At 41.3% G+C, this 19,712-nt stretch overlaps 1 protein-coding gene across 2 annotated transcripts in view; it reads right to left on the bottom strand.

Moving 5' to 3' along the window:
* The window catches only part of Non3 (Ribosome production factor 2-like protein Non3), a 37,467-nt gene extending 19,751 nt beyond the window's left edge, over positions 1-17,716 (bottom strand). The window contains exons 1-2 of one of the 2 annotated variants that reach the window (XM_071692216.1): positions 17,535-17,716; positions 8,584-8,716 (exon numbers count right to left, since the gene is read on the bottom strand). In XM_071692216.1, coding sequence (XP_071548317.1) covers positions 8,584-8,716; positions 17,535-17,548 — 147 coding nt within the window. In that variant the 5' untranslated portion in view covers positions 17,549-17,716. Of the gene's footprint in view, positions 1-8,583; positions 8,717-17,400; positions 17,442-17,534 lie in introns of those variants that run through there. The other variant, XM_071692215.1, reaches the window with a different exon arrangement.
* Positions 17,717-19,712: the final 1,996 nt, after the last annotated feature.

Raw genomic sequence — 19,712 nt, forward strand, 5'->3', positions numbered from 1 at the left:
AGACACTGATTCCAAGAAGCAAATGACGATTACAAAAACTATGAAAGATGGTAAGAGTACTGAGCACGATAGAGTGATGATGGAATGGTTTCGACAGCGTCGGAATGATGGAGTGGTCTTGTCAGATAGCATGATAATGGACCAGGCTAAGTTGTTCCATAAAGAACTTAAATTACAACATGAGTGTGACTATGGTGAAGGATGGATTCAAAGAATCAAGAAGTGTCATGGAATTTCCATAAATAATGTGTGCGAAAAAAACGGTCTGCAAACCACGGAGCTGCCGAGTGTGTGGACGAAACTGCAAAACTCGTGGCTGACAAGCACCTCAGGCCTGAGCAGTTGTATAATGTATTTCATTTATTCATTTAATTTATTCATCTATTCATTTATTATACTGTGTTGCTGTCGCCCGCGTTAGCGAGGTAGCGCAAGGAAACAGATGAAAGAATGGCTCAACCCACCCACATACATACGTATATACATACACGTCCACACACGCACATATACATTTCAATGTATACATATATATATACATATGTGGACATGTACATAATTCATACTTGCCACCTTTGTTCATTCCTGTCGCCACCCCGCCACACATAAAATGACAACCCCCTCCCCCCACATGCGCATGAGGTAGCGCTAGGAAAAGACAACAAAGGCCACATTCGTTCACACTCAGTCTCTAGCTGTCATGTATAATGCACCGAAACCAGCTTACATTTAATATTATTATATATAATTTTACTTTGCCGCTGTCTCCCGCGTTAGCGAGGTAGCACAAGGAAACAGTCGAAAGAATGGCCCAACCCATCCACATACACATGTATATACATACACGTCCACACATGCAAATACACATATCTATACATCTCAAAGTATACATATATATACACACAGGCATATACATATATACACATGTATATAATTCATACTTTCTGCCTTTATTCATTCCCATCGCCACCCCATCACACATGAAATAACAAATCCCCCCCCCCATGTGCGTGAGGTAGCGCTAGGAAAAGACAACAAAGGCCACATTCATTCACACTCAGTCTCTAGCTGTCATGTATAATGCACCGAAACCACAGCTCCCTTGCCCCATCCAGGCCTCACAGAACTTTCCATGGTTTACCCTAGACGCTTCACACACCCTGGTTCAATCCATTGGCAGCACGTCGACCCTAGTATACCACATCGTTCCAACTCCCTCTAGTCCTTGCACACCTTTCACCCTCCTGCATGTTCAGGCCCCGATCACTCAAAATCTTTTTCACTCCATCTTTCCACCTCCAATTTGGTCTCCCACTTCTCGTTCCCTCCACCTCTGACACATATATCCTCTTTGTCAATCTTTCCTCTCATTCTCTCCATGTGACCAAATCATTTCAAAACACCCTCTTCTGCTCTCTCAACCACACTCTTTTTATTACTACACATCTCTCTTACCCTATTATTACTCAATCAAACCACCTCACACCACACATTGTCCTCAAACATCTCATTTCCAGCACATCCACCCTCCTCTGCACAACTCTATCTATAGCCCACACCTCACAACCATATAACATTGTTGGAACCACTATTCCTTCAAACATACCCATTTTTGCTTTCCGAGATAATGTTCTCGACTTCCACACATTCTTCAACGCTCCCAGAACTTTCACCCCCTCCCTCATTTAATATCTACATTTAATATTTGTTTAATCTAAATTTCTAGAAGTCCATGGTATACTTTAGACACATGGGAGATGTATAATTAGTGGGTTGGAGGTGTGTTAATGAATTATCATTGTGACCACGGTTGGTCCTGCAAAATGGTTAATTCAGCAAGGCTTTGGAACCAAAAGTGCTGGAAAATTGGTGGTGTACCTGTACCAATAACTGCATAAGTTCTTTGAGTGTCAGCTCACTCTCAGGGATGTGCAACACTTTTGTAAAGAAGTCTTACATCATATCCTCAACTCATTTGCCTGGCATTAGCCTCATAAGCAGGACAATCCCTTTCATATCTCATTCAGTGTCATAGCCCACAAAGTCCTTAACTTCTTCTGGACAAAGTAGCCATCATACACTATTAAAGCTCTATACATATATATCATAACAAAACTGAAATATTTATGATGACATACTTTAAAGTGCATTGTCTTCAAAACCTTTTAAAGGAGCCTGTTTCATATATGGTTATTACACTCAACATCTGCCAAAGGGCAAACCTCAAGTAATAAAACTTCAGGTACAAAATCATACCTTACACCATGGGATCCATACGCCATGTGGTGTTTAGGGGTAAAATCAAGCTGGTAGCCTCATGAGTGTGGCTGGTTTCATCATTTACAGTGATTAAAGCCTCTTACACAAAGTTCTTCCTTCATTGTTAGGATGGTAACTTAAAAACCAATCTTCATGGGGGTTTGTTGTCATCCATGCCTTACAGATGCCATACCAAGAAACAAGTACATAAAACACCATATTTTCTAGGGCATGTAGATTTTGCAAGACGTAAATAAAATTACATTCATCTATATATCCCTCATTTATTTGCACACATCTGCAACATCAAGCAATTCTTTCAAAACTTGAGCCTTAGTGCCTCAACATTATCCTCCAATATATACATCTTACTTGACATCTTCCTGTACACCCATTTTCATCTACATTAAAAACCTCATGAAAGTTGTGGTTTCCCTCAACAAAGCAATATAGAGTGGGTTTTAAAGCTTCTGCAGTTTAATTATTAGCACTTGTGTCTTTATCCATTAAGGACAAATTTGTTAAGTAATTCCACTTACAAAAATTTTCATGCTATGCTGCACATACTAAATATGGCTCAGCCCTACTTCTTTGATCCTCCTCCTCCTCCTCCAAAATCCTCTGAATACACTGAGACTACTCATGTATCAAGGCTTCCAAAACTGGCACACTGCACAGATATTGCGTTTCAAATCACAACAGCAAAGCAGTTTTCATCTCATAACAGGGGTTATCAGGATGTTGGTGCCCTTGGGACATAAAGCTTACTAATTGCAGCACAAATTTTCTCTGCAGATGTACATATGTACTACAAAGTAGATCCTCTGATGTTGAAAGACAAGCCAACTGAGGGTACACTTTTACTATTACCCTGGCACTTCAAAACTTAATTTTTGGCCTTGGTGGTGCATCCTTGATGCACAGTGTTATGGGCAAAGGACAAGGAAACATTGTCTTCATCATCAGTAAATATTTTCTGAATCATTACTTACCATGCCCAGGATTTTTAAAAACCCCAGAGCATATATGGCACTTGTAATCATTTACCAGAGGTGTAATTACTGTATATGGCACATCAGCAGTCACTGGGTTAAATAAGCAGACCTTAATTACACCAAGGCCAAGGGCCATACACAAAGTAAGTGTTAACATGGTCTTACAATCATCTTTAACACCTGAAAGTGTTAAGGTTTTCTGAGGTATTGGTTATCACTTAATAGTGACTGCTTTAATATCCCTGGAAAGCTATAGGTATAACGCCCCCCCCCCAAAAAAAAAGCAACCAACCAACCTTAAGGAAGAAAAACAAAAAAAAAAGAAAGGCTACTTAAATGAAAGGAACAAAATACTTTTTTCTACTATTTATTTATCTATTTTGCTTTGTCGCTGTCTCCCGCGTTTGCGAGGAAGCACAAGGAAACAGAAGAAAGAAATGGCCCAACCCACCCCCATACACATGGATATACACACACGTCCACACACGCAAATATACATACCTATACATCTCAATGTACACACATATATACACACACAGACACATACATATATACCCATGCACACAATTCACACTGTCTGCCTTTACTCACTCCCACCGCCACCTCGCCACACATGGAATACCATCCCCCTCCCCCCTCATGTGTGCGGGGTAGCGCTAGGAAAAGACAACAAAGGCCTCATTCGTTCACACTCAGTCTCTAGCTGTCATGCAATAATGCCCGAAACCACAGCTCCCTTTCCACATCCAGGCCCCACACAGCTTTACATGGTTTACCCCAGACGCTTCACATGCCCTGATTCAATCCACCGACAGCACACCAACCCCCGTATACCACACCGATCCAATTCACTCTATTCCTTGCCCGCCTTTCACCCTCCTACATGTTCAGTCCCCGATCATTCAAAATCTTTTTCACTCCATCTTTCCACCTCCAATTTGGTCTCCCACTTCTCCTCGTTCCCTCCACCTCCGACACATATATCCTCTTGGTCAATCTTTCCTCACTCATTCTCTCCATGTGCCCAAACCATTTCAAAACACCCTCTTCTGCTCTCTCAACAACGCTCTTTTTATTTCCACACATCTCTCTTACCCTTACATTACTTACTCGATCAAACCACCTCACCCCACACATTGTCCTCAAACATCTCATTTCCAGCACATCCACCCTCCTGCGCACAACTCTATCCATAGCCCACGCCTCGCAACCATACAACATTGTTGGAACCACTATTCCTTCAAACATACCCATTTTTGCTTTCCGAGACAACATTCTTGCTTTCCACACTTTCTTCAATTCTTCCAGAACTTTCGCCCCCTCCCCCACCCTGTGACTCACTTCCTTCCATGGTTCCATCCGCTGTTAAATCCACTACCCAGATATCTAAAACACTTCACTTCCTCCAGTTTTTCCCATTCAAACTTACCTCCCAATTGACTTGTCCCTCAACCCTACTTTACCTAATAACCTTGCTCTCATTCACATTTACTCTCAGCTTTCCTCTTTCACACACTTTACCAAACTAAGACAAAAACTTCTGCAATTTCTCACCTGAATCAGCCATCAGCACTGTATCATCAGCGAACAACAACTGACACTTCCCAAGCCCTCTCATCCACAACAGACAGCATACTTGCCCCTCCGTCCAAAACTCTTGCATTCACCTCCCTAACCACCCCATCCATAAACAAATCAAACAACCATGGAGACATCACGCACCTCTGCCACAAACCGACATTCACTGAGGAACCAATCACTTTCCTCTTTTCCTACTCGCACACATCCCTTACATCCTTGATAAAAACTTTTCACTGCTTCAAACAACTTACCTCCCACACTCATATACTCTTAATATCTTCCACAATACATCTCTATCAACTCTATCATATGCCTTCTCCAGATCCATAAATGCAACATACGAATCCATCTGTTTTTCTAAGTATTTCCCACATGCATTCTTCAAAGCAAACACCTGATCCACACATCCTCTACCACTTCTGAAACCACACTGCTCTTCCCCAATCTGATGCTCTATACATGCCTTTACCCTCTCAACAATACTCTGTACATGCCTTTAGCCTCTCAATCAATACCCTCCCATATAATTTTCCAGGAATACTCAACAAAATTATACCTCTGTAATTTGAACACTCACCTTTATCCCCTTTGCCTTTGTACAATGGCACTATGCATGCATTCTGCCAATCCTCAGGCACTTCACCATGAACCATACATACACTGAATATCATTACCAACCAGTCAACAACAGGTCATCCCCTTTTTTAATGTATTCCACCGTAATACCATCCAAACCCGCCACCTTGCCGGCTTTCATCTTCCGCAATGCTTTCACTACTTCTTCTCTGTTCACCAATACCTCTGTTATTTGAACACTAATCTTTATCCCCTTTGCCTTTGTCCAATGACACTATGCATGCATTCTTCCAAACCTCAGTCACTTCACAATGAACCATACATAAACTGAATATCCTTACCAACCAGTCAACAACAACAGTCATCCCCTTTTATTGATAAATTCCATTGTAATACCATCCAAACCCACCGCCTTACCGACTTTCATCTGCAATGCTTTCACTACCTCTTCTCTGTTCACCAAATCATTCTCTCTGACCACTCTAACTTTGCACACCATCTCAACCAAAACATCCTATATCTGCCACTCTATCATCAAACACATTCAACAAACCTTCAAAATACTCACCCCATCTTCTCACTTCACCACTACTTGTTATTACCTCCTCATTAGCACCCTTTGCTTTGAAGAATGTATGTGAGAAATACTAAGAAAAGCAAATGGATTTGTATGTAGCATTTATGGATCTGGAGAAGGCATATGATAGAGTTGATAGAGATGCTCTGTGGAAGGTATTAAGAATATATGGTGTGGGAGGAAAGTTGTTAGAAGCAGTGAAAAGTTTTTATCGAGGATGTAAGGCATGTGTACGTGTAGGAAGAGAGGAAAGTGATTGGTTCTCAGTGAATGTAGGTTTGCGGCAGGGGTGTGTGATGTCCCCATGGTTGTTTAATTTGTTTATGGATGGGGTTGTTAGGGAGGTAAATGCAAGAGTTTTGGAAAGAGGGGCAAGTATGAAGTCTGTTGGGGATGAGAGAGCTTGGGAAGTGAGTCAGTTGTTGTTCGCTGATGATACAGCGCTGGTGGCTGATTCATGTGAGAAACTGCAGAAGCTGGTGACTGAGTTTGGAAAAGTGTGTGGAAGAAGAAAGTTAAGAGTAAATGTGAATAAGAGCAAGGTTATTAGGTACAGTAGGGTTGAGGGTCAAGTCAATTGGGAGGTGAGTTTGAATGGAGAAAAACTGGAGGAAGTGAAGTGTTTTAGATACCTGGGAGTGGATCTGGCAGCGGATGGAATCATAGAAGCGGAAGTGGATCATAGGGTGGGGGAGGGGGCGAAAATCCTGGGGGCCTTGAAGAATGTGTGGAAGTCGAGAACATTATCTCGGAAAGCAAAAATGGGTATGTTTGAAGGAATAGTGGTTCCAACAATGTTGTATGGTTGCGAGGCGTGGGCTATGGATAGAGTTGTGCGCAGGAGGATGGATGTGCTGGAAATGAGATGTCTGAGGACAATGTGTGGTGTGAGGTGGTTTGATCGAGTGAGTAACGTAAGGGTAAGAGAGATGTGTGGAAATAAAAAGAGCGTGGTTGAGAGAGCAGAAGAGGGTGTTTTGAAGTGGTTTGGGCACATGGAGAGGATGAGTGAGGAAAGATTGACCAAGGGGATATATGTGTCGGAGGTGGAGGGAACAAGGAGAAGAGGGAGACCAAATTGGAGGTGGAAAGATGGAGTGAAAAAGATTTTGTGTGATCGGGGCCTGAACATGCAGGAGGGTGAAAGGAGGGCAAGGAATAGAGTGAATTGGAGCGATGTGGTATACCGGGGTTGACGTGCTGTCAGTGGATTGAAGCAAGGCATGTGAAGCGTCTGGGGTAAACCATGGAAAGCTGTGTAGGTATGTATATTTGCGTGTGTGGACGTATGTATATACATGTGTATGGGGGGGGGGGGCCATTTCTTTCGTCTGTTTCCTTGCGCTACCTCGCAAACGTGGGAGACAGCGACAAAGTATAATAATAATTTTTTTTTTTTTTTTTTTTTTTTTTTTTATACTTTGTCGCTGTCTCCCGCATTTGCGAGGTAGCGCAAGGAAACAGACGAAAGAAATGGCCCCACCCCCCCCCCCATACACAATATATAACAATATATATACACAATAATAACTCTCACCTCTCCTTTGTGGGTTCTGTAATTCCACCTCTTGACCTCAATGAACATACTTGGCATTTCTGTAACATTCACTCCACTGCATTCATGCACATCCTTCAATTCTGCTCTCTCTTCTCTCACTCAATCTGAATCTCGTCTTGACACAGCCTCCTCAATAAACTTAGAATTGGACAGGATATCTCAGTGGGGTACACAAAATCTTGTGAAGTTTAATGCCTCCAAGACCCAGTTCTACCCATCACTCTGTCAAAAACTCCTCACAACTCTCGTCTCTCCTTTGAAAGTTCTGTAATTCCACCTCTTGACCTCAATGAACATACTTTTCCGTAACATTTACTCTTTCTTGGAAACCCCACACTACAGGTATAGGTAAGTCTGCCTTTAAGAAAGTGGGTGTCCTGTTTAAATGTATAAATTTCTCCTCTGAACAGTTACTCCATTTATACAAGGGATTATTTCGTCCTTGTATGGACTACTGCTCTCACATTTGGGGTGCTTCTAGCTCTGCATCCATACTTGCCAGAGTCGAAAGTGATCCACCTTATAAACTGTCCCAAGCTAACTTCAAAACTTGACCCCCTTGCCCTACAATGCAATATTGGATTACTTCTAAAGGTATTACTTTGGTTTTTGCTCCTGAGAGCTGGCTGCTAGTGTGCCCACACCACTAACTAGACCACAATACTCGGCAAGCTGCTGCATCACATGATTAGTGTGTGGCTATCAGCAACTTAAGGGTGGGCCATCTTCATACCTGCTTCTTTCCCTACACACAGAAGCTCTGGAACTCTATCTTCTCATGTCTTTCCCAATAACTATGACCAATCACATTTCAAAAGACAGGTTTTTCACTTTCTCAAAAACTTTTGAATATTTTCCTTTGTCTTTTCTTTCTCCATTTCATAAATTTCTCGATATTTCCATAAAGGCCTGGCCTTGATGTGGACTTTTGTCCGTGACTCGAGCCCTCAACATAAAAAAAAATTAAAGATGTGTCCAAAAGTAAAAATGTTATTAATCAAAACTCACATGTTGTAAATGAAGATTACATGTATACTTACAATATCCTTTGAACACTGCCGAACAGCTTCACTGGTTTTCTGTCCAAATATGAACAGGCACTGTTTTGAATTCTCAATAATCTTAGGTTCTCGTCTCTCCAATGCACGTCTTGACTTATGGTTACGGGGCTTTCTGAAATGCAGTATATGAATAAATCAATAACTTTAAGAAAAATCAATGTCATTTCTATCATGGTAATACATGCATTTGTATGGAAGAACTGAATAATAATTACAGTGAAAGGTCCATGAACACAAAACTGTGGGGCAACAGAGGCCAAAATATATCATGTACACCTTCCATTGCTTCTGGAAGCTGATCTACTTCCAAACTTCCATCTTGAACCAATGCCTTGTTGCTCTTTAAATCAGCCAAAGTGAGGTAGTGCCAAAATCATGTATCCTCCACAACCTGACCAATCAAATACTTGTAGATATTTGTTATCTTTCAAATTTCTTTCTAAGTGGTCCTTAATACAATATTCCTAATGCATGAAGGTAATGAGTTGAAAAGTTATGAGCTATTGATATCTATGGTGTTTTCTAATATGGAAGAATATCACTCATTTATCTTCTGCATGTCACTAGTAACCAAAAAAGTGATTTTTTTTTTAAAGTTCCACTCATGGACAGAAGTCCACACAGTGCCATGCCTTGACTGAAATATAGGGAGATTAAAGAATGAGAAAAAGAAGAGACATGGGAAAGCATTTACAAATTCTGGCAGAAGTGATCTATCTATATCACTCATTTCCATTACCTTAGGGAACTCCCATTAAGGGATCTCCATTCATCCCTGTCCTTAGAAGCCTCCCTCGCATACACCATTCCACACATTCTTCCAACATTTCTCTCCCTTCAGTACTCTTTCCAATTAATTTCTGCATTCTTTCCACATGCCCAAACCATCTCAAAGTATTACACTCCACCCACTCTATCACCCCTCAATTGATTCCCTGTGCATTTCCTATCATAACAAATCTCTCGTACACCCACCTCATTTTTTTCTTCATTCCATCTAGTAGTACCACATGCTCCTCTCAAATAGGCCATTTCCACAGCCTGGACGCTTGATCTCTGTGACTCATTCCATGTCCATGCTTCATCTGCATAGGTCAGGGTTGGAAGGACTATGCTGTCCCTTAATCCTTTCTTCACTTCCATACTTACACTGCTACTCAATGACTCTTCTACCCTGTACTGCTTTCTCTCTTTCCATAGCATTAAACTTACCCAAAGGGCTCCTAAATAATCAAATTCTCTCACCTCTTCCAATCTTTCTGGACCCTTATCTATGATACAGTTTAGTACACTTTCATCTTTCACTTTATACTGTTTTGCACAATCTATACTCTTATTGTTTCCAGTCAAATGCAATTACTTTACTTTTAATTGCAATTATCTTTACTTGCCTATGCTTACACACATAAAACATACAACTTTCTGCAACTCCTCTTCATTCTCAGCAAACACAGAATCATCCAGAGACAGGCTTGTCACTAGCCACAAAACCTCACTGCCACACTCCCTCTCTCCACCCCTTTCCCTAGTTTGGCTTTCACCTATCACTATCCATATATATGTTAAAAAGCCACAATGACACCACACAGCCCTGCCTCACATCCATGTGTATACTGAAACTCACTAAACTCTCCATCCACTCTTACACTTGCGTTTACTACTCTACAGAAGGCTTTCACACCATCCAACAGTTATACCCCTACCCCATATATCCTTAACACATCCCATAAAGCATTTCACTTGACTCTGTCATATGCTTCATCCAGATCCAAAAAAGCTGCATGCAGCTTCTTACCTTTTGCTAAATAATTTTTCACAATCATTTTGAGGTAGTACTTGGTAGGCAGCTAATGACCAGGGAAATAAATATATTACTAGTACTACCTACCTGGGTATCAGGTGGGTTAGTTGTCAAGTTGCACTACTCTGACCCAGAAAGCTGTCTTTTCTTTCTGCCTCACCCACATCTGGACTAATGGCATTCTGTCCTTTCACCTCACACATGTGGACTACTGGCATTCTGTCCACAAGCATGCAATCTCTCCTTATCATACATAACACTTGAAAATGCTTAAATGACACAGCTCATTCTTTGTATCTTTAGATTTTCCTGAGGTGAGAACTATGCAAAATGTTAGCAGCAATAGAAATATTCAGGCAGGAGCATTAGGTAGAAACATTAGGTGAAGTGGTAGGTAGAAACATTAGGCAGGAGCACTAGGTAGTAGTAGTCAAAAGAGAAATTAGGTAGGAGCCTCTGCAAACACTGCTAGAGTTACCCTCTGCTGATGGGCTGTTAAGGGCGAGGCACTAAAGACTACAAAGCAGCACTTGAGTTTACTAGTTATGGAAACTCTATTGACATGGCCACCCCCTTGAGGAAGTTCCAGTTGGGAACAGGCATCAGAGATATAGATAGATAGATTAGTCATTTTACCACAAAAATTTCATTCACACATCCCTTGCCTTTCCTTAAACTCCCTTTTTCCTCACTTATTCTAAATTCAGTCACTTCCTCACACTATCAATCAACACTTGCAGACGTATTTCCCTATAAGCGCTACATACATCCTAAGCACTTCTTCACTTGTATAATGGGACAATAAATGCTTTCACCAAATCTTTAGGCATATCCTTCTGTTTCCATGCTAAATTACATATCCAATGCATCCACACTATCACATGTATCCTCCTCCTCCTGTCTTAAAAATGTGCAAGGTCATATTTATTGGAAAAGATATGAGAGGGTAGAGATTTATAAAGCTTCAAGGTAAAGGGATAGAAACAAGTCATCAAAAGAGCCCTCCTTCGAGATGCCAACAGCCATAAATAAATTGTGTGATGCAGCAGCTTGCTGAGTAGTGTGTAGCTATGCCAATTATGGGGGCACACAAGCAGCCAGCTATCAGGAGTAAAAACCAAAGTAATAACTACGGAAGATGGAAAGGGAACCAACACTGGCGTAGGGCAAGAGGGTCAAGTTTAGAAGTGAGCCTGCCAGAGTTTATATGTAGGAACACTTTTAACTCAACTCTGAATTAACTTTCTCAAAGGAATAACAGGGAAGCCAAATTTTCTTCAAAAGCTCAGCTATCTGTTCCTGGCCTGCACCTTGCAAATGCAGAAGGAATTAAGAAAAAATTCAGAATGCCTCCCATATAACATGGGGAACAGAAGGAGCAAAAAGAGGATTTCTCTTCAAAAGCTACACTGTTCTTGAAACACTACCTTGCTAAGCTAGGAAAGGTTATTGGAAGAAAAAAATGTCTTTCATACAAAAGGAGGGCCAGAAGTCAAGCAAATGACTGTCCCTCAGAGGCTCAGACGTTTGTTCGACACACTACTTCACTAAATCAGGAAAGGAAAGTAAGGATGGGGGAATCAATCTTTCATGCTTGTTATGCCAGAACTGTATTTCAGCATACAATGGGTAGCATGCTCATGATTTTCAATACATAAGGAGTTTTTCTACGACATGCGAGGAATGCTTGGGAAGTATTCTTTCACCCCTATCCCCAGGGATAATATATATATATATATATATATATATATATATATATATATATATATATATATATATATATATATACATATATATATATATATATATGTACACACACATACACACGCACATATACACACACACACACATACATATATATATACATATGAAAAATGTAAGAAACAATTTTTTTTTTTTTTCTTTTTATACTTTGTCACTGTCTCCCGCGTTTGCGAGGTAGCGCAAGGAAACAGACGAAAGAAATGGCCCAACCCCCCCCCCATACACATGTACATACACACGTCCACACACGCAAATATACATACCTACACAGCTTTCCATGGTTTACCCCAGACGCTTCACATGCCTTGATTCAATCCACTGACAGCACGTCAACCCCGGTATACCACATCGCTCCAATTCACTCTATTCCTTGCCCTCCTTTCACCCTCCTGCATGTTCAGGCCCTGATCACACAAAATCTTTTTCACTCCATCTTTCCACCTCCAATTTGGTCTCCCTCTTCTCCTCGTTCCCTCCACCTCCGACACATATATCCTCTTGGTCAATCTTTCCTCACTCATTCTCTCCATGTGCCCAAACCATTTCAAAACACCCTCTTCTGCTCTCTCAACCACGCTCTTTTTATTTCCACACATCTCTCTTACCCTTACGTTACTTACTCGATCAAACCACCTCACACCACACATTGTCCTCAAACATCTCATTTCCAGCACATCCATCCTCCTGCGCACAACTCTATCCATAGCCCACGCCTCGCAACCATACAGCATTGTTGGAACCACTATTCCTTCAAACATACCCATTTTTGCTTTCCGAGATAATGTTCTCGACTTCCACACATTTTTCAAGGCTCCCAAAATTTTCGCCCCCTCCCCCACCCTATGATCCACTTCCGCTTCCATGGTTCCATCCGCTGACAGATCCACTCCCAGATATCTAAAACACTTCACTTCCTCCAGTTTTTCTCCATTCAAACTCACCTCCCAATTGACTTGACCCTCAACCCTACTGTACCTAATAACCTTGCTCTTATTCACATTTACTCTTAACTTTCTTCTTCCACACACTTTACCAAACTCAGTCACCAGCTTCTGCAGTTTCTCACATGAATCAGCCACCAGCGCTGTATCATCAGCGAACAACAACTGACTCACTTCCCAAGCTCTCTCATCCCCAACAGACTTCATACTTGCCCCTCTTTCCAGGACTCTTGCATTTACCTCCCTAACAACCCCATCCATAAACAAATTAAACAACCATGGAGACATCACACACCCCTGCCGCAAACCTACATTCACTGAGAACCAATCACTTTCCTCTCTTCCTACACGTACACATGCCTTACATCCTCGATAAAAACTTTTCACTGCTTCTAACAACTTGCCTCCCACACCATATATTCTTAATACCTTCCACAGAGCATCTCTATCAACTCTATCATATGCCTTCTCCAGATCCATAAATGCTACATACAAATCCATTTGCTTTTCTAAGTATTTCTCACATACATTCTTCAAAGCAAACACCTGATCCACACATCCTCTACCACTTCTGAAACCGCACTGCTCTTCCCCAATCTGATGCTCTGTACATGCCTTCACCCTCTCAATCAATACCCTCCCATATAATTTACCAGGAATACTCAACAAACTTATACCTCTGTAATTTGAGCACTCACTCTTATCCCCTTTGCCTTTGTACAATGGCACTATGCACGAATTTCGCCAATCCTCAGGCACCTCACCATGAGTCATACATACATTAAATAACCTTACCAACCAGTCAACAATACAGTCACCCCCTTTTTTAATAAATTCCACTGCAATACCATCCAATCCTGCTGCCTTGCCGGCTTTCATCTTCCGCAAAGCTTTTACTACCTCTTCTCTGTTTACCAAATCATTTTCCCTAACCCTCTCACTTTGCACACCACCTCGACCAAAACCCCCTATATCTGCCACTCTGTCATCAGACACATTCAACAAACCTTCAAAATACTCATTCCATCTCCTTCTCACATCACCACTACTTGTTATCACCTCCCCATTTACGCCCTTCACTGAAGTTCCCATTTGCTCCCTTGTCTTACGCACCCTATTTACCTCCTTCCAGAACATCTTTTTATTCTCCCTAAAATTTACTGATAGTCTCTCACCCCAACTCTCATTTGCCCTTTTTTTCACCTCTTGCACCTTTCTCTTGACCTCCTGTCTCTTTCTTTTATACTTCTCCCACTCAATTGCATTTTTTCCCTGCAAAAATCGTCCAAATGCCTCTCTCTTCTCTTTCACTAATACTCTTACTTCTTCATCCCACCACTCACTACCCTTTCTAAACAGCCCACCTCCCACTCTTCTCATGCCACAAGCATCTTTTGCGCAATCCATCACTGATTCCCTAAATACATCCCATTCCTCCCCCACTCCCCTTACTTCCATTGTTCTCACCTTTTTCCATTCTGTACACAGTCTCTCCTGGTACTTCCCCACACAGGTCTCCTTCCCAAGCTCACTTACTCTCACCACCTTCTTCACCCCAACATTCACTCCTCTTTTCTGAAAACCCATACTAATCTTCACCTTAGCCTCCACAAGATAATGATTTAGAAAATTTAGAAAACAATTTAGAAAACTGAAACTTCTAGCTTGAAATGAAATGAAAAAAATGGATGTCACATAATGGTTCAACCTCTGGCTATGGAAAAAGGAGACAGCGAAAAAAAAAAAAAGTTTTTATTGCATCCTTTCATGTGCTAAAGGTCATTTACTAACAATGGTCCCATGTGTTGTATGTAGAATATGTAATTTTTTTTTTTTTTTTTTTGCTTTGTCGCTGTCTCCCGTGTTTGCGAGGTAGCGCAAGGAAACAGACGAAAGAAATGGCCCAACCCACCCCCATACACATGTATATACATACGTCCACACACGCAAATATACATACCTACACAGCTTTCCATGGTTTACCCCAGACGCTTCACATGCCCTGATTCAATCCACTGACAGCACGTCAACCCCGGTATACCACATCGCTCCAATTCACTCTATTCCTTGCCCTCCTTTCACCCTCCTGCATGTTCAGGCCCCGATCACACAAAATCTTTTTCACTCCATTGGTCTCCCTCTTCTCCTCGTTCCCTCCATCTCCGACACATATATCCTCTTGGTCAATCTTTCCTCACTCATTCTCTCCATGTGCCCAAACCATTTCAAAACACCCTCTTCTGCTCTCTCAACCACGCTCTTTTTATTTCCACACATCTCTCTTACCCTTACGTTACTTACTCGATCAAACCACCTCACACCACACACTGTCCTCAAACGTCTCATTTCCAGCACATCCATCCTCCTGCGCACAACTCTATCCATAGCCCACGCCTCGCAACCATACAACATTGTTGGAACTACTATTCCTTCAAACATACCCATTTTTGCTTTCCGAGACAATGTTCTCGACTTCCACACATTCTTCAAGGCTCCCAGAATTTTCGCCCCCTCCCCCACCCTATGATCCACTTCCGCTTCCATGGTTCCATCCACTGCCAGATCCACTCCCAGATATCTAAAACACTTCACTTCCTCCAGTTTTTCTCCATTCAAATTCACCTCCCAATTGACTTGACCCTCAACCCTACTGTACCTAATAACCTTGCTCTTATTCACATTTACTCTTAACTTTCTTCTTTCACACACTTTACCAAACTCAGTCACCAGCTTATGCAGTTTCTCACATGAATCAGCCACCAGCGCTGTATCATCAGCGAACAACAACTGACTCACTTCCCAAGCTCTCTCATCCCCAACAGACTTCATACTTGCCCCTCTTTCCAAAACTCTTGCATTCACCTCCCTAACAACCCCATCCATAAACAAATTAAACAACCATGGAGACATCACACACCCCTGCTGCAAACCTACATTCACTGAGAACCAATCACTTTCCTCTCTTCCTACATGTACACATGCCTTACATCCTCGATAAAAACTTTTCACTGCTTTTAACAACTTGCCTCCCACACCATATATTCTTAATACCTTCCACAGAGCATCTCTATCAACTCTATCATATGCCTTCTCCAGATCCATAACTGCTACATACAAATCCATTTGCTTTTCTAAGTATTTCTCACATACATTCTTCAAAGCAAACACCTGATCCACACATCTTCTACCACTTCTGAAACCACACTGCTCTTCCCCAATCTGAATATGTAATACACTCTGAAAATTGGATGTAAACAAAGTGCCTAATAATCATCACATACTGGATTTGTACTAGTTTAATGCTACCACTTAATCATCCTTTGATTAAGAGTGATCCTGACAAATACAGACTGAGCTGGTAATAATATCCAGAGAATACTGTTTAAGCTTTAAATAAAATGGGCATGTTATTATTTGTTACTGGAAATTACTTTTATGGTATTTAAATATATTAGCTAAAGGAGTGTACTTATTATGTTGATGCTAATTTGTTTAATAGTCTTTAGAGACACTGACGAGAGAGAGAACTGGGCATCCAAAATAAACTGGGACATAGACTGTGACTCCCAGAAGTTGGTTAGATATTCTTTGTGTGTAGCTCCACCGCCTTCCCAAATATACAATGGAAATCCCAGTACCGTTTTTCCTCAGGCTAACCTCTGAAACAGTGCCATGTCTGAAGTACAAATAATGAGTGGCACTTCATGATCTGGATATGTAATTCAATAGTGGTGAGGAATATAAAGCTAGGTGAAATGTGGAGTAAAAGTAGGAGACTTCTACAAATCAATGGAAACAAAAAAAAAAAAAAAATGTAGCCCCTAAAATTTACCTTAAATTCGATGCTACGATCAACACTCAAAGAATCAGCAGTTTTCCAACCATCCCCAATTTGGCAAAACAGTGGACTGACTGCGGACCACCTGCCTCACCTGAGATATGAACATATGAAGGAAAGAGCCTGGAATGCCTATGACTGTGTTACCTACAAGAACATTAATTGCTGTTGACCATAGGTCTATAGTGTTACAAGTGTACTGTCTACTTTTACAAAATTAACCTCACGTTTTCTCTGTCTATAATCCTCATTGCTTAATCTATTATCGTTTAGTCAGAATGATCCACATCACGCTCTGCTATTACTAATGTTTTCTCTAAATGCAACACTAGCATTGCAGAACACCGGTCAACCCTAAAAGATAATAAGTTTGAAGAAGTCTACAACCTTATCCATTATAAAAAGTCTACAGTGAAAGCTAACAGCTCAACTGAACTATATCTGGCAATTACTGGTCTTCTGAAGACCCGTATGTCATGGTGGTTAGTAGTATGTACTTCAGCCCATCTTGTCAGCAACGATGACCCTCAATGGTCGTACTAACACTCCATTCCCTTAAGTACTGTGCAGGGCCTGCTATACTTACATCACACGCTGCATTGCAGTCGTATTTAATATGGTTTATGACGGAAACTTTATCGCACAACTAAATTATCCACAATGTTGGTCTAACTTCGAAAAAACCAGACAAAGATTTTACACGTGGAACGATAACAGGCTGTAGAAGGAAGGAGGTGGCTCTCAGGCCTGTGGCCACAGGGCAAAATCAGTCCCAGCGAACACAAAGTCAGCGAACAAATAACCACAATCATTACAATTTATTAAAATGAGAAAAAAGCCTAAAAATGTCTTCTTAGCTCTATGTCATATAGTCCATCCTGGTTTTAAGATAAGAAAAAATTTATAAAGATATATGTTGTATTTCTTATCGCACTGAATTGATTCACTCTTCTAATTCGGGAGGTCTTTCTACAGTAGCACCCAGTGTGGGACGCAGCAGACATCAGATAATACCTCGACTTTTAATATTGGAAGATACAGTAAATATAGGTTGATAAGAAAAATCGGGTCTTTATAAATGAACTGAGATGAGATTAGAGATGAGCATTACTTTTGAAAACTTAACTCCCCAAAGTAGCCGAAATTTAATTCTTAAGGATATGCATGTCGTCCTCTGAGATTTGCCACTGATGAGCCGAAAGAGAATGTTGTGGCATTTAGGGGAGTATTTGTCTAATTCGTCATAAAATGTAAGGATTAAGAGAGGGACAGAAACGCAGGTAAGGCAACTATGTTCGTATATACGGTAGAGTACAGCCAATGGACGAGTTGCGTATGGGATCTGTATAGCAAATTCACAACTTCTAGGAAAGAGATGTTGTCTGTGTATTATGAGACAGCTTTAACAAGCGTGTTGCCCTGTCTCTCAAGGTCTCTCAACCTTATCTAATGTACACACATACACACACACACACACAGGCACAGGTGGATAAGGAAGTATTTAGCAGGCTATTCATATCTTCAGATCAGAACTAGAATATGCTTCTCGGGTATGGTCACCACACTTAAAAAGAAAAGACAAAAAATTATGGAGAAGGTCCACAGAAGAGCACCGTAGATGGCATCAGAACCGAGACAGTTAAGTTACAGGAAAAGGCTGGCTGGAGGCTTAAGATTTACCCGCCTTGAAAGAGACACGACGGAGGGATGATCTGTCCACAACCTCGAAGTTTTTAAAAGAGATCGATGAAGTAGGTAGTGGACAGTACATTGAGAGATGGGGTAGAGCAAGCAGAGGACAAAACATGAAAGTAAGAAAGTTTAAAATAAGGATGCGAATAAATACTTTTACAGTATAAGAGTGGTGGATGAATGGAACAGATTGGCAGGACATAATTTCAAGAGGTTGTATGATAGTAAGAGTAATCAAGAGATGGAAGCCCACAAGTGTAAAACTCCCTCCCTGTACAACACGTTGATAATTTCATAGGCCTTCATGTGTGGTGTTGACGTTGCTGACCATTAGCGAATTCTAGACGCAGCAGTCGGCCACAGCCAATCCTAGCAGTTTATCTTACCATTACAGCAGGTCGAAAAATGGATACTTGGCTTAGATTTGTGTGCGATTACTATTTATGTACTACGGGTAGATTTTTCTTTTTTGCCCTTGTTGTCCTGTCTCTTAACTATCTGTATATACCATGTCTTTCCTCCAATGTATACATGGACACGCCCTAGCCTATGTCTGAATATATTCCTGGGGATAGGGGAGAAAGAATAGTTCCCACGTATTCCCTGCGTGTCGTAGAAGGCGACTAAAAGGGAAGGGAGCGGGGGCTGGAAATCCTCCCCTCTCATTTTTTCTTTTTTTTTTTTTAATTTTCCAAGAGAAGGAACTGAGAAAGGGGTCAGGTGAGGATATTCCCTCAAAGGCCCAGTCCTCTGTTCTTAACGCTACCTCGCTAATGCGGGAAATGGCGAATAATATGAAAGAATATATATAGACGCTTCACATGCCTTGCTTCAATCCACTGACAGCACGTCAACCCCTGTATACCACATGACTCCAATTCACTCTATTTCTTGCCCTCCTTTCACCCTCCTGCTTGTTCAGGCCCCGATCACACAAAATCTTTTTCACTCCATCTTTCCACCTCCAATTTGGTCTCCCTCTTCTCCTCGTTCCCTCCACCTCCGACACATATATCCTCTTGGTCAATCTCTCCTCACTCATTCTCTCCATGTGCCCAAACCATTTCAAAAC

This window comes from Panulirus ornatus, chromosome 52 (assembly GCF_036320965.1).
Source record: "Panulirus ornatus isolate Po-2019 chromosome 52, ASM3632096v1, whole genome shotgun sequence".
Lineage (NCBI taxonomy): Eukaryota > Metazoa > Arthropoda > Malacostraca > Decapoda > Palinuridae > Panulirus > Panulirus ornatus.